General features: G+C 41.7%; 1 protein-coding gene across 2 annotated transcripts in view; it reads left to right on the plus strand.

Annotated features, from left to right (window-relative positions):
• The window catches only part of LOC124034218 (septin-2-like), a 48051-nt gene extending 34102 nt beyond the window's left edge, over window positions 1-13949 (plus strand). For both annotated transcript variants that reach the window (XM_046347100.1, XM_046347101.1), the window contains 5 exons: window positions 5353-5454; window positions 6175-6320; window positions 9805-9888; window positions 10000-10057; window positions 11365-13949. In XM_046347100.1, the coding sequence (XP_046203056.1) occupies window positions 5353-5454; window positions 6175-6320; window positions 9805-9888; window positions 10000-10057; window positions 11365-11430 (456 nt within the window). In that variant the 3' untranslated portion in view covers window positions 11431-13949. The remainder of the gene's footprint in view (window positions 1-5352; window positions 5455-6174; window positions 6321-9804; window positions 9889-9999; window positions 10058-11364) is intronic.
• Window positions 13950-13969: the final 20 nt, after the last annotated feature.

The following is a 13969-nucleotide window of genomic DNA, read 5'->3' on the forward strand; positions in this document are numbered from 1 at the left end:
AGCATAGACTTGGTGAGCTCTCTGGGCTCCCAATGCCTTGCCCTCCTCGCCCCGGGTCGATAAGATGCCATTCGATTGTTTTTCTCATTGAGCTTTTTCGCTTTGCATTGTTGATTTCATTAGACTTTGCTTCAGTGTATATTTCCACTTCCAAGTATTGTTCCCTGGTGGACTAGTTGTTTAGTGGGGACAAACAGTCCACAATGACAGACCTGAAAAGGCTGTTTCTGCTGAGTCAGACCAGGAGCAGTGCCAGGGGGACAGACAGAGCTGTGGTCTGTAACTGATTACACAGGATAACTCCCAAATGGTACCCTATGCCCTTTATAGTGCACAACATTTGACCAGAGCCCATAGGAAATAGGGTGCCATAATGGTACTGTTTTAGCTACAAACACTTATGGTCTGTGGCCATTTGTACTCGTACTGTAGCTAGGTGTAATGTGTTGAAGTAACACTTAACCCAGCTGTGTGTTTGTGGCTGTTTTTCAACTGGTTTGTGGCTATGATAGTCATACTCCGTTATGGGTGTTTTCATACTGTGTTTACTTTGAGGTTATGTTTATGAGTAAACCATATGAAAATATTATTGTATTGTGTTATTCGCTGGTGTAACCCCTTGTAATAAGGGGTTTGTAGTGAGAAACAGGCATATTGCTTCTGTTAGTGTGGTTGGAGGCTTACGTGACCTAAATGACTCAATGTTCCCTCTGTCCCTATATTAAATATAGAAGAGTGCTATTATTGGATGTGATGCTAAAGGAACTAAATTATTTTGTATTGTATTGTTGCATATGGGGCTCTGGTCAGAAGTAGTGCACTATATGGGGAATAGGATGCCATTTGGGACACAAGCATTGTTTTTAAACTTCTCATATCCACTGCCTCCATAATACCCCATAAAGTAAGAATGTCTATCCCCACCCTTATCGTTTATTACCCCCAAGGGGAATCTTTCCACCTCCTCCGCCTCCACTAGCCTTCACTAACACACAGTCATTAGATAACACGTATCAAAACAAATTAAGCCTTCAAATCAGAGGCTCTCACTTTTCTAATTAATACTGAGGAAGAGCCCTTTGTGCCATTGTTACCAGAGACCTGACCTGCCAACTCAAACACAGCGAGAGAGAGACAGAGAGAGAGACTAAGAGAGCGAGAGAGAGCGAGAGAGACTGAGAGAGACTGAGAGAGACTGAGAGAGACTGAGAGAGACTGAGAGAGACTGAGAGAGCCTGAGAGAGCGAGAGAGACTGAGAGAGCGAGAGAGACTGAGAGAGCGAGAGAGACTGAGAGAGCGAGAGAGACTGAGAGAGCGAGAGAGACTGAGAGAGCGAGAGAGAGCGAGAGAGACTGAGAGAGCGAGAGAGACTAAGAGAGAGACTAAGAGAGAGACTAAGAGAGAGACTAAGAGAGAGACTAAGAGAGCGAGAGAGACTAAGAGAGCGAGGCGGAGGGTCAAAAAATGGACCCCCTATTCCCTTTCTCTCTGCTAATTACAGCACAGAACTGTAATCGTCAGGCTAGCTGGACAGAAAGAGGCTGGTGTAAGAGCATGGTCAAGATTTTGTGTCACTGGCCTACACACAATATCCCATATTGTCAAAGTGGAAATATGTTTTTAGTGATTTTTATAAATGAATTAAAAATGAAAAGCTGAAATGTCTTTAGTAAAGATGTATTCAATCCCGTTGTTATGGCAAGCCTTAATAAGTTCAGAAGTACAAATTTGCTAAACAAGTCACATAATAAGTTGCATGGACTGACTGTGTGCAATAATCGTGTTTAACATTATTGTTTTATCACTATCTGTACCCCACGTATACAATTATCTGTAAGGTCCCTCAGACAAGCAATGCATTTCAAACACAGATTCAACCACAAAGACCAGGTAGGTTTTCCCAATGCTTTGCAGATAAGGGCACCGATTTGCTAGATGAGTTTTTTTTTTAAAGCAGACATTGAATATCCAGTTGAGCATGGTATATCAATATACCCAGTCACTGCAAAGATACAGGCGTCCTTCCTAACTCAGTTGACGGAGAGCAAGGAAACCGCTCAGGGATTTCACCATTAGGCCAATGGTGACCTTAAAACTGTTAGAGTTTAATGGCTGTGATGGGAGAAAACTGAGGATGGATCAACAATATTGTAGTTACACCACAATAATAACCTAAATGAAAAGAAGGAAGGCTGTACAGAATACAAATATTCCAAAACATGCATCCTGTTTGCAATAAGGCACTAAGAAAGGAAATAAATAAAACTGCAGAAAATGTGGCAGAAATGTACTTTATGTCCTGAATACAAAGTGTTACATTTGGGGAAAATCCAACACAATGTGTCACTGAGTACCACTCTTCATGTTTTCAAGCATGGTGGTGGCTGCATCATGTTTTGTGTATGCGTGTCATTGGCAAGGACTAGGGAGTTTATTGGGATAAATGGAGCTAACAACAGGCAAGATCCTAGAGGAAAACTTGGTTCAGTCTGTTTTCAAATTCACCTTTCAGCAGGACAATAACCTAAATCAATAGTCCAGATATACACTGGAGTTGTTACCAAGATAACATTGATTGTTCCTGAGTGGCCTAATTACAGTTTTGACTTACATTGGCTTGGAAATCTGTGGCAAGACTTTAAAATGGCTGAAAATAGCAATGATCAACAACCAACTTGACAGAGCTTGGAACATAAAAAAAGAAATAGTGTACAATCCTGGTGTGCAAAGCTGTAATCGCTGCCAAATGTGATTCTAACATGTATTGACTCAGGGGTGTGCATACTTATGTAAATGAGATCTTTTTGTATTTTATTTTCAATACATTTGCTAAAATTTCTAAAAATATGTTTTCACTTTGTCATTATGGGGTACTGTGTGTAGATGGATGAGAAAATATTGAATCAATTTTGAATTCAGGCTGTAACACAACAAAATGTGGAATAAGTGAAGGGGTATGAATGCTTTTGAAGGCACTGTTACATATAATCATTTTTTATCGTTGGACATGAAAGACTGTAAAAATACCAGCAAATCAGTTCCAAGTGATTTTATTTGAGGAAATATGTTCCAAAGTATTCCCACACATAATAGAGAGAGATAGACAAAACATGAGGAACACCTCCCTAATATTGAGTTGCACCCCCTTTTGCCCTCAGAACTGCCTCCTTTTGTCAGGGCATGGACTTGAAAGCGTTCCAAAGGGTTGCTGGCCCATGTTGACTCCAATGCTTCTCACGGTTGTCAAGTTGGCTGGATGTCCTTTGGGTGGTGGACCTTTCTTGATACACGCCGGAAACTGTTGAGCATGAAAAACCCAGCAGCGTTGCAGTTCTTGTCACACTCAAACCGGTGCGCCTGACACATACTACCACACCCCGTTCAAAGGCACTTCAATCTGTTGTCGTGCCCATTCACCCTCTGAATGACACACATACATAATCCATAGCTCAACTGTCTCAAGGCTTAAAAATCCTTATTTAACCTCTCCTTCCCTTCATCTACACTGTGGATTTAACAGGTGACATCAATAAGGGATCATAGTTTTCACCTGGTCAGTCTGTCATGGAAAGAGCAGGTGTTCCTAATGTTTTGTACACTCAGTTTATGTGATCGTATACAAATGTAAGCAAGGTTTCAAATTGCTATGTTTTAGCCAAATGTTATTTCTGTTTGGGCTTCTTGCAGTCATTTTGCCTCTACAAATGACTTGGAATTATGTTCCGGACCCCTGACAATCTGCTTTAGAAAAATCTAGTTGATGATCCCTGCTTTAATGTGTTAAGATATATAAATAAATGTTCTATTTGTCCAATTTAGACAGATTTAGACTGGGCAGTGGTATGAACACCTATCACTGCTGAAGCTAGTGATTACAGGTGTGGTTGGTTAAGTCAGGCTGCTGTAATTAGATGGTAGTGTAAATTCCAGGTAAATAGTTATTAGGTTAAGCAGGTTGGGAAACATGTCCAAACACCTATTGAGTGGTTGAATTCCATGACTTAACATTCTGTTTTTAGGTGAATTTCTAACTTGAGATGCGACTCTAGCCCTCTCGTAATTCTCCCACTGATATCGCTTCTCATCCTTGTGTTATGATAGTTAGTTGTTGAGTGTATTGTTTGTCATATCTGTGGTTTTGCAGGATGCTACTTCTGTATCCCTCCTGTCTCTGATACGTTCAAAAACATGTTTTTCTGCATGTTTCTTCATTTTCCTCATAGCTGTGGATTTACAAAACCAGTTTTGTTTGTTACTTTTTTCCTGCTGTTGTCTAATCCTTTTTTTTGCCCCTCTGTGTCATGTTCCTCAACTCCCAGTCCTATCCCACCAAACTGATACTTGTCTGTTCTGTGTGGGAACTTGCATGTGTGTGCGATGGGGAGAGGGTCTGGTCCTGTGCCACGCTCTCCTCCGGGTCCCGTAAGTCTGTTTGCTTTCAGATGTGGTCCTTAACAATACCCTCCACTCCCCACACTGACCCTATCACACACACTCTGTTCTGAGCGCACTGAGAAAACAACCCACAGCCATAACAGGAGCTGGAACAGTGGCCTGCTCTATAGGAAAAATGTGCTCTCACATCCTGGACTCCTGCCTCTCCCCATACTGTCCTTTATAGATTACATGAAAGTCCCCAAAAATGTCAGGAATACAACACTTTATGCAACACTCATGCATTGCTAATTCAATTTTGCTCTTGAGAAAACAGAGAAAAATACACCTTTTGATTTATAAAATAATAAATATTTCCATCTGTCCCCTAGATACTGGTGAAGGAAGGCCTTTGTGTTGTTGCTTCACCACTGGGGGTTGAACAAAGGAGAGGGGATAAGTTTTCTTATGACTGTTAGACACCCCCCCCCCCTGCTCCTCCGGGGTAAGTGGGTAAAACTAGAAGTAACAAGAGGGAGAGAGAAATGGCATGTCCAGAATCCCACTCCTGTCATGGAGGCTGGGCCATGTCTGAAACAGTGTCGCAGAAGAGAGGAGAGCGAGAACAGAGGGAGGAGAGGCCTGACTAACAGACAGCAGTGACAGTCTCATTATGTTGCAGAGGGAGCATGTTCATGTCCTACTGTAGGATTGATTGTCTCTCAGCCCAACATGACAGCCATCCAAAACTGCAAGGTTCAGATGAGAGGGATTGCTGCTGGGCTGGGGGGAGCGGCTCCGGCCTTCGGGTACAGGTTTCCCTTAGGCACAGATTGCAACACTGACCTTAGATCAACGCCTAGGGACAAGTTATTCCTCTGGGAAGCGGATGGGGATTGACCTGAGGAAATGTGAGAGGTCATAAGTTCACAGCGGGGCTAAGACTGTATTGATCCTGTGTGTTTCTGTATTGGTAGATCCTAGATGAGATTGCAGAGCATGGCATCAGGATCTACCAACTGCCAGACGCTGACTCAGATGAGGATGAGGAGTTCAAGGAGCAGACACGAATACTGAAGGTACGACACACACAGAAAGTCTGCGTCCCAAATGGCACACTACTCCCTATATAATGCACTACTTTTGACCAGAGTTCTAAGGGCCCTAGTCAAAAGAAAGTAGTGCACTATAAAGGGAATAGGGTGACATTTGGGACGTAAAAATACTAACACCAACTAAGAAAGAGAAAAAAACTCAGGGAGAAACACCATAACTGAATGAGACTGGGAGTGACGTAGAACCACTTATGTCATTTTTCTCTTAACCACTGGGTTTTAGAATGGGTGAGAATCATACTATTGAAACTGACCCATTGATCTTTTGAATGGGCTTTATGTTAAACGTAAATGATCCGGTCATTTTTACTTACTCTGGTACGTACAGAGTGTCTGTGGGTTTTTGCTCCTCCCTTGTACTTGATTGATGAATTAAGGTCACTGATGAGCAAAGAACCTGGTTATCGAGGTCTTAATTGAAAGGAAAAAACTAAAAGCAGCAGACACTAGGCCCTCCATGGAATGAGTTGGACACCCCTGCTCTAGTAGATTCCACTCATCTTCAATAACCATCAACCATTCTCCTATTCTCTTCTCCACCTCTCTCTCCTTCCCTGATCCCTCTATCTCTGCATCCCTCTGTTTTCACACTCCTCCCGCTCTGTATCCTCTTTCTATCCCCTTGTTTTCCTTGCACTTGCATCCATGTCTCTCTACTCCTCCCCCTCTGTCTCCCTCTCTCAGGCGAGCATTCCGTTTTCTGTGATTGGTTCAAACCAGCTGATTGAGGTGAAAGGAAAGAAGATCAGAGGCCGTCTCTACCCCTGGGGGGTCGTAGAGGTGGAGAACCCCGAGCACAACGACTTCCTCAAACTACGCACCATGCTTGTGTAAGTCACCATGACAATGCATACCCCTTCAAACATTCAAACTCCAGCTGCGTACGTACCCCTCTAGCACTAGGGTCAGTGCACTCTCAAATGTTGTTTTTTGCCATCATTGTAAGCATGCCACACACACTATACAATACATTTATTAAACATACGAATGAGTGTGAGTTTTGTTACAACACGTCTCTTGGGAAATGACTAAGAGCTCTTATAGGACCAGGGCACAAATAATAATATAATAATAATAAATAATTTTGCTCTTTATTTAACCATCTTACATATAAAACCTTATTGTCTGTGCCTGTATTTAGTTTTCATGCTAGTGAGGGCCGAGAATCAACTCTCACATAGGTACGTGGTTGTAAAGGGCATCAGTGTCTTAACAGTGCAATTTGCCAAAGCAGGGTACTCTGAGCGCAGCCCAATCCAGAAATCTGGCAGTGGCTTCTGATTAAATTCAATTTTCACAGAACCGCTTCTTGCAATTTCGATGAGGGTCTCTTGTTCAGATATCGGTAAGTGTACTGGAGGCAGGTCATGAAAGGGATAACAAATCTAGTTGTTTGTGTCATCCATTTCAGGATGTTACCTGCGTAATTGCGCACCCAACTCACTCCAGTGCTTTGCTATATCACATTTGACATTGTCTGTAAGTTTGAGTTCATTTGCATACAAATCATACAATGATGGAAAGACCTGTGTGTTGTCCTTGTTAATGCAGACAGAGAAGAGTGCCAACTTCTTAATCATAGCCTCAATTTTGTCCCACACATTGAATATAGTCGCGGAGAGTCCCTGTAATCCTAGATTCACATCATTCAGGCGAGAAAAAACATCACTCAGATAGGCCAGTCGTGTGAGAAACTCGTCATAATGCAAGCGGTCAGACAAGTGAAAATTATGGTCAGTAAAGAAAACTTTAAGCTCCTGTCAAAACTTTGCCCTTTGATAACCAGCGGACTTTTCTGTATGTTGTAAAAGCATTACAAAGTCGCTGCCCATATCATTGCATAGTGCAGAAAATACACAATAGTTCAGGGGCCTTGTTTTAACAAGGTGAACCATTTTCACTGTAGTGTCCGAAACATCTTTCAAGCTGTTAGGCATTCCCTTGGCAGCAAGAGCCTCTCGGTGAATTCTGCTGTGTACCCAATGGGCATCGGGAGTAACTGCTTGCGCGAGCGTTACCACTCCACTGGCTTTTGCTCCATCAGTACAGTTACCAAAGTCCATTTGATGTCACAAAGCTGTCCAGTACTTAAAAAATATCGTCTCCTGGTTTCCAGAAGAAGTTTTCCTTAATTGACCCCCCAGGGTTCAATTCTCGGGCCGACTCTTTTCTCTGTATATATCAATGATGTTGCTCTTTCTGCGGGCGATTCCCTGATCCACCTCCACGCAGACGACACCAATTCTGTATACTTCTGGCCCTTCCTTGGACACTGTGCTATCTAACCTCCAAACGAGCTTCAATGCCATACAACACTCCTTCCGTGGCCTCCAACTGCTCTTAAACGCTAGTAAAACCAAATGCACGCTTTTCAACCGTTCGCTGCCTGCACCCGCACGCCCGACTAGCATCACCACCCTGGATGGTTCCGACCTAGAATATGTGGACATCTATAAGTACCTAGGTGTCTGGCTAGACTGCAAACTCTCCTTCCAGACTCATATCAAACATCTCCAATCCAAAATCAAATCTAGAGTTGGCTTTCTATTTCGCAACAAAGCCTCCTTCACTCACGCCGCAAAACTTACCCTAGTAAAACTGACTATCCTACCGATCCTCGACTTCGGCGATGTCATCTATAAAATAGCTTCCAACACTCTACTCAGCAAACTGGATGCAGTTTATCACAGTTTCATCCATTTTGTTACTAAATCACCTTATACCTCCCACCACTGCGACCTGTATGCTTTAGTCGCCAGACCCACTGGCTCCAGGTAATCTACAATTCTATGCTAGGTAAAGCTCCGCCTTATCTCAGTTCACTGGTCACGATGGCAACACCCACCCGTAGCACGCGCTCCAGCAGGTGTATCTCACTGATCATCCCTAAAGCCCAAACCTATTTTGGCCGCCTTTCATTCCAGTTCTCTGCTGCCTGTGACTGGAACGAATTGCAAAAATCTCTGAAGTTGGAGTCTTTTTTTCTCCCTCACCAACTTTAAACATCTGCTATCTGAACAGCTAACCGATCGCTGCAGCTGTACATAGTCCATCAGTATATAGCCCACCTAATTTACCTACCTCATCCCCATACTGTTTTTATTTTATTTACATTTCTGCTCTTTTGCACACCAGTATCTCTACCTGCACATGTTCACCTGATCATTTATCACTCCAGTGTTAATCTGCTAAATTGTAATTATTCACTCCTATGGCCTATTTATTGCCTACCTCCTCATTCCTTTTGCACACAATGTCTGTTGACTCATCTAGCTGTAACACATAGAATTCACTGGTTTGTATGCGAGGCAGTAATTGTTTTCGAAACATCTCCTGCCATGTCACTGATACGTCGTGAAACAGTGTTGTTTGATGAAGACATTGTCTGTATAGTTTTCTTGGCCTTTTCCCCCAACATTGTTCCAGCCATATCCATGGCAGCAGGAAGAATTAATTCCTCCACAATAGTATGGGGCTTGCCTGTCCTAGCCACTTGGTACCATCATATCATATACAGATGTATACATCATATACATCTGTTTCTTTTGTACATGTCTTACTACTTGAAGCCGTCTTAATTGTTGCTCAAAAAAGTCCCGTGGCTTATTTTTCAAATTGGCATGTTTTGTTTCTAAATGTCTGCGCAACAGTGAAGGTTTCATCGAGTTGTGAGGCAGTACCTTTGCACATACATCACACTGTGGCTGAGGGAAGGCACTACTCCCAATATAAGTGAAACCCAAATCAATGTAGCTCTCATCTTATTTGTGCCTCTCCGATGGTCTAACATCCCTGTCGGTTGTTCGGGGCTTTTCCGGGTAAGGAGGCAGTAGCTCTTCAGCTGCATCAGATTCACAACTGTCAGTGTCCATGCTAGCTGGGCTAACAACAAATGTAAAATTACTGATGCTAGCATTGGATGTACTCGTGGAAGCAGAACAACTTGTGTTGTCGACAGGTGCAGGTGCAGTACTGTAAAACGAGGCTACTCAGGCGAGAAAAAAACCTCACCCAAATGTATGGCCCTGTTGGAAAATGTATATGTTTGAAAATGTGAGAAAAATAAGAGAACCACATTTTTATTTGGCGTACCCCTCCCTGATTTAGAGTAAATGTAAAAGTCATCTATGCATGCTCTTATGCTCTTACTTATGTTGGATATGTATTACTATACTGCCACTTAGTGGTTGAACAGAGAACTTCAAATCTGTCCATCTGTTGCACAGTGTAGTAGTCTAGTCTAGTGGGTTTTATGGGGGTTTGCACAAGCCAAATTGTGATATTGAAATGTGTGATGGTTGTGTGTGTTTCCAGCACCCACATGCAGGACCTCCAGGAGGTCACTCAGGACCTTCACTACGAGAACTTCCGTTCAGAGAGACTGAAGAGACCTGGCAGGTCAGTCTCCTATCTGCAGTGTTTCTCTCTCTCTCACACACACTCTGTCTGGGCTGATACTACTCTAACATATTACAGTAGTTAATATGTTCCCTTAAACATTCCCTACAGAGCTGTGGAGGAGGATATGATGGACAAAGACCAGATTCTCCTGCAGAAGGAGGCTGAGGTGAGTAGCTACTGCAGCACTGGATGCTCTCATAGGGTTAACTAGGTCCTAGGATGCTCTCATAGGGTTAACTAGGTCCTAGGATGCTCTCATAGGGTTAACTAAGTCCTAGGATGCTCTCATAGGGTTAACTAGGTCCTAGGATGCTCTCATAGGGTTAACTAGGTCCTAGGATGCTCTCATAGGGTTAACTAGGTCCTAGGATGCTCTCATAGGGTTAACTAGGTCCTAGGTAATAAATGAATGGGGTAAGTTGAGCCACGGGACAGGGTACGTTAAGCCGCCTACAAATGTATGTACTGAATAAAATATTACCTCTACCTTTTAAAACCACGTCTATCTTAATTTACAAACAAAATTCAACACAATCATAATCGCTTTTTTGTCTTTTAACCATTTTAAGCATATTTTCAACAGGCTTAACACCTAACACTTTGTCACCGTAAAGTTCAGTCTAAATCACAATCAAGTGAAATACATCTGCTAGTAATGTGCATAAAAACAATCTGAATACAATAAGTACAAGGTACAATGCATAAACGGTAGTGGCTCTGTTTTAAACCCAATGTCCACATGATACCCTAACCCCAAATGGAACAGATTCTCATCTCACCCATTCAGCACCTTCAAATAATGTTATCAACTCCACAACATGGTTCTGAGAGCACTAGTATTCAGCTAGCAAGAAGCTACACTATGTGTTCAAGGTTTATGTTCAATAACTGATGTTAAGAGCTTTTCAGTCAAACAGCCTAATATTCTTTAGAGATTTGGCACATTGTTTGCTGAATTCTGAAGAACCTTAGTGTTTGCACTTGTAGTGGTGTAGTTTTTAACACTAGTACCAAATTAGGGATGTAACCCTATAAGCAGAGTCACAGACCCACATTCCTGTAGAAAAGCAGCTTGGGATAACAGATCAGTTTAGCAAAGTGTTACGTTTGATCGCATTCCTTCAGTTTGCAACACACAGAGTTCTATAAAGTACAAACCTGGTTTGATGTAGATTTAAATATGAAAGTAAATCTATTATTCAGTCACACGCCCCTACCCAACTGTGAAAATGAGTTGGAGTCCATTTTACCCCGATTGAGTGAAGTCAAATGTTCCACTTGAAGTCTTATCCACAACCACTAGATGGATATATTTTCTATTGTGTAAATGTCTTTTTTTTACATTAAGGCTCTCAAAAAGTTACGTGGCTCATTGTATTATCTTTTTACAATGGATACAATTTGTCATGTTTGGAATGACTGATAGTCTCTGGTATTTGTTTCACTCAACTGTCTGTTTCCTTCTCTCTGTAGCTGAGGCGTATGCAGCAGATGATTTCCCAGATGCAGGCGCAGATGAAGATGAAGGGAGACGAGTGAAAATAGAGGGATTGAAAGAGGGAGTTGGGGAAGAGATGAGAGGAGCCCCACACCCCTCAACCCCACTGTGCGTCTGCATCTCCATCATGGACGTTCTGCTGGACACACACATCACTCTGTATCTCTGTGTGTCAGTCAATCAATCAAGCAATTGGATGTTCCCCTCTCTAACATAATTGTAATTATAAAATCTTTAAATTTGGCCTTTATTTTACCATGGTACTGAGATCCACTGATCTGCAAGTCTCAGTATTGTTTTGGGAACTGTTACTCCCGTTGTAACACGTTTCATACTAAGGTATGTTTGTCTGGAGTGTTTTCCTTTATTGTGTAATGTTATGATATGGGTTATGATATAATGTTAAGGCATACTGTAAAGACAGAAATTCCATGTTCTCCCAATAGGTGACTAAAGATGATGTCCATGTGTTTTCATCCGCACTAGTATTCTGTCTCATGTACAATGTAGATCTTGCATTGCCAACAGTACTAATATCTCATTGGTTAGACAACAATAAGACTTCAGTGTTTACAGAATGTTTGGGGAATGTTTTGTGTAATTTAAAGTGGCTATCAGCAGTTGAAACAATAGCAAAGCTTTCACCCCACTGTTGTTACGGTTAAAAGCTGGGGGGAAGAAGGACTGGAGAAATGTGACCACTCAAATTCAAAGACAAGAGTTATGGATGCAAGGACTGACCATCCATTATATCAAAATGATAGTTTTAACCATGTTTTTAGGCTATACAGTGTTTGTTTACATTTACTTTGTTTACAACCATTGGAGTCAAAAATATTATATTTTGGTTTCTGTTTGGGTATGACAGTTGTGCTTTGCTCATGAGGCTTTTGTAAGTTATATTCTTCAAGAATCAATAGGTACATATAATTCATTTATAAATCCAAAAACGATGGTAGCAACTGCTGATTGCCCCTTTAAAGGAAGGTTTGTTGAGAGCTGGATGTTGTGTTTTTACCATTTGCAACCTGTCTTTGCTTTCACATTTGGAGCACAGCTGAGGACTCAGTCCAAGCTGTAGGTGTAGTAATAATAGTGTCCCTCGGGTGGCGCTGTAGTCTATGTTCAACAGCACAACACATGGAAAATAACTATAAGGGTAATAATATATAAGGGTAATACAGGCTTGTGTGGAAGTATCCCACAGTCTCACATTTTATTTTAAACTTTATCACTTTTGCTCTATATTATGAAAGATTTATGTAACATAACTTTGTCTGTGCCTCTGTTGTATTGGATGGAGACTAGTGCAGGCTGGTGGAAGGAACTATAGGGGGACGGGCTCATTGTAGTGGCTGGAATGGCGGAATGAAATAAATGGAACGAAGTCAATGTGGTTTCCATATGTTTAATGTGTTTGATAATGTTCCATTTATTCCATTCCAGCCATTACAATGAGTCTGTTTTCCTATAGCTCCTCCCACCAGCCTCCACTGATGGAGACGGTTTGCATTGGTCTCTCTGGGTCAGTCTCCTCAGACGAGGTTTTACTGAGCTGAATTCCTCACCATGTAATCTTATAAGTCAAGTATCAACAGCAGAGGGCTGTTGGTTGTGTCGTCATTATACAGAGAATATTTGCCCTTGTGTTTGAGGAATGCTCTGAAGTGACTTGATAGCTAAAATATGTATGCATCATGTGGGTGGACGTACTGTCTAGAATAAATGTTGGTGCATTCAAGATGCAACTGATGAAATGCTTGTTAAGTGATCATGTTAATTCAAGTGTTTTCAAACCATGCACAACCGTGTGTTGGTTAATACACTTTTTTTTAATCGCCTAAGACTTGCACTACAAAACCTTACATCACCCTTTGTCTTTAATAGCTACATTATATTATGAGCGGCCTTAGTATAGATGTGTGTTTTTGTTTATTTGGTCATGTTCTTTTGGGTTTTCCTAAAGGGTGTCTTCATTTTATCACAATGATTTACTGTATGCACAGACATACTGACATCTTCTGATATTGGCTTGCTCCATGGAACTTACAGTATTGAACACAATTCAATTTTCTGAATTCCTAACTATATTCTGATTCACCATGTCTGCCAGCCCACTTTCGGCTGCTGACTGTTATACAGTGAACACACTAACACCTCTCAATGTGTCCTTCGTGTTTAAGAGCGTTATCGTCAGTCAGTGTGTCATTGTCCATGTAACTTGTTTCTTTCTACCAAGTTGATCAACAGATTTGTACCTTTGAACCCTGGAGGCATTAACCCAGCGTTTCCCAAACTCGGTCCTGGGGACCCCAAGAGGTGCATATTTAGTTGTTTGCCCAAGCACTACACAGCTGATTCAAATAATCAACTCATCAAGCTTGAATCATTTGAATCAGCTGTGTAATGCTAGGGGGATGGGGGAAACGTGTACTCCTTAAGGTCCCTAGAACTTAATTTGGGAAACACCATAATTAACCTAACTGTGCTTGAAACGTTTTTTAGTAGTATCTCAACTTTTGTACTCCATTTTCAGAAATACAGTTTCCATAGAAACACACTTGTTGTCAGAGTGCTTTG

Source organism: Oncorhynchus gorbuscha, linkage group LG04 (assembly GCF_021184085.1).
Source record: "Oncorhynchus gorbuscha isolate QuinsamMale2020 ecotype Even-year linkage group LG04, OgorEven_v1.0, whole genome shotgun sequence".
Lineage (NCBI taxonomy): Eukaryota > Metazoa > Chordata > Actinopteri > Salmoniformes > Salmonidae > Oncorhynchus > Oncorhynchus gorbuscha.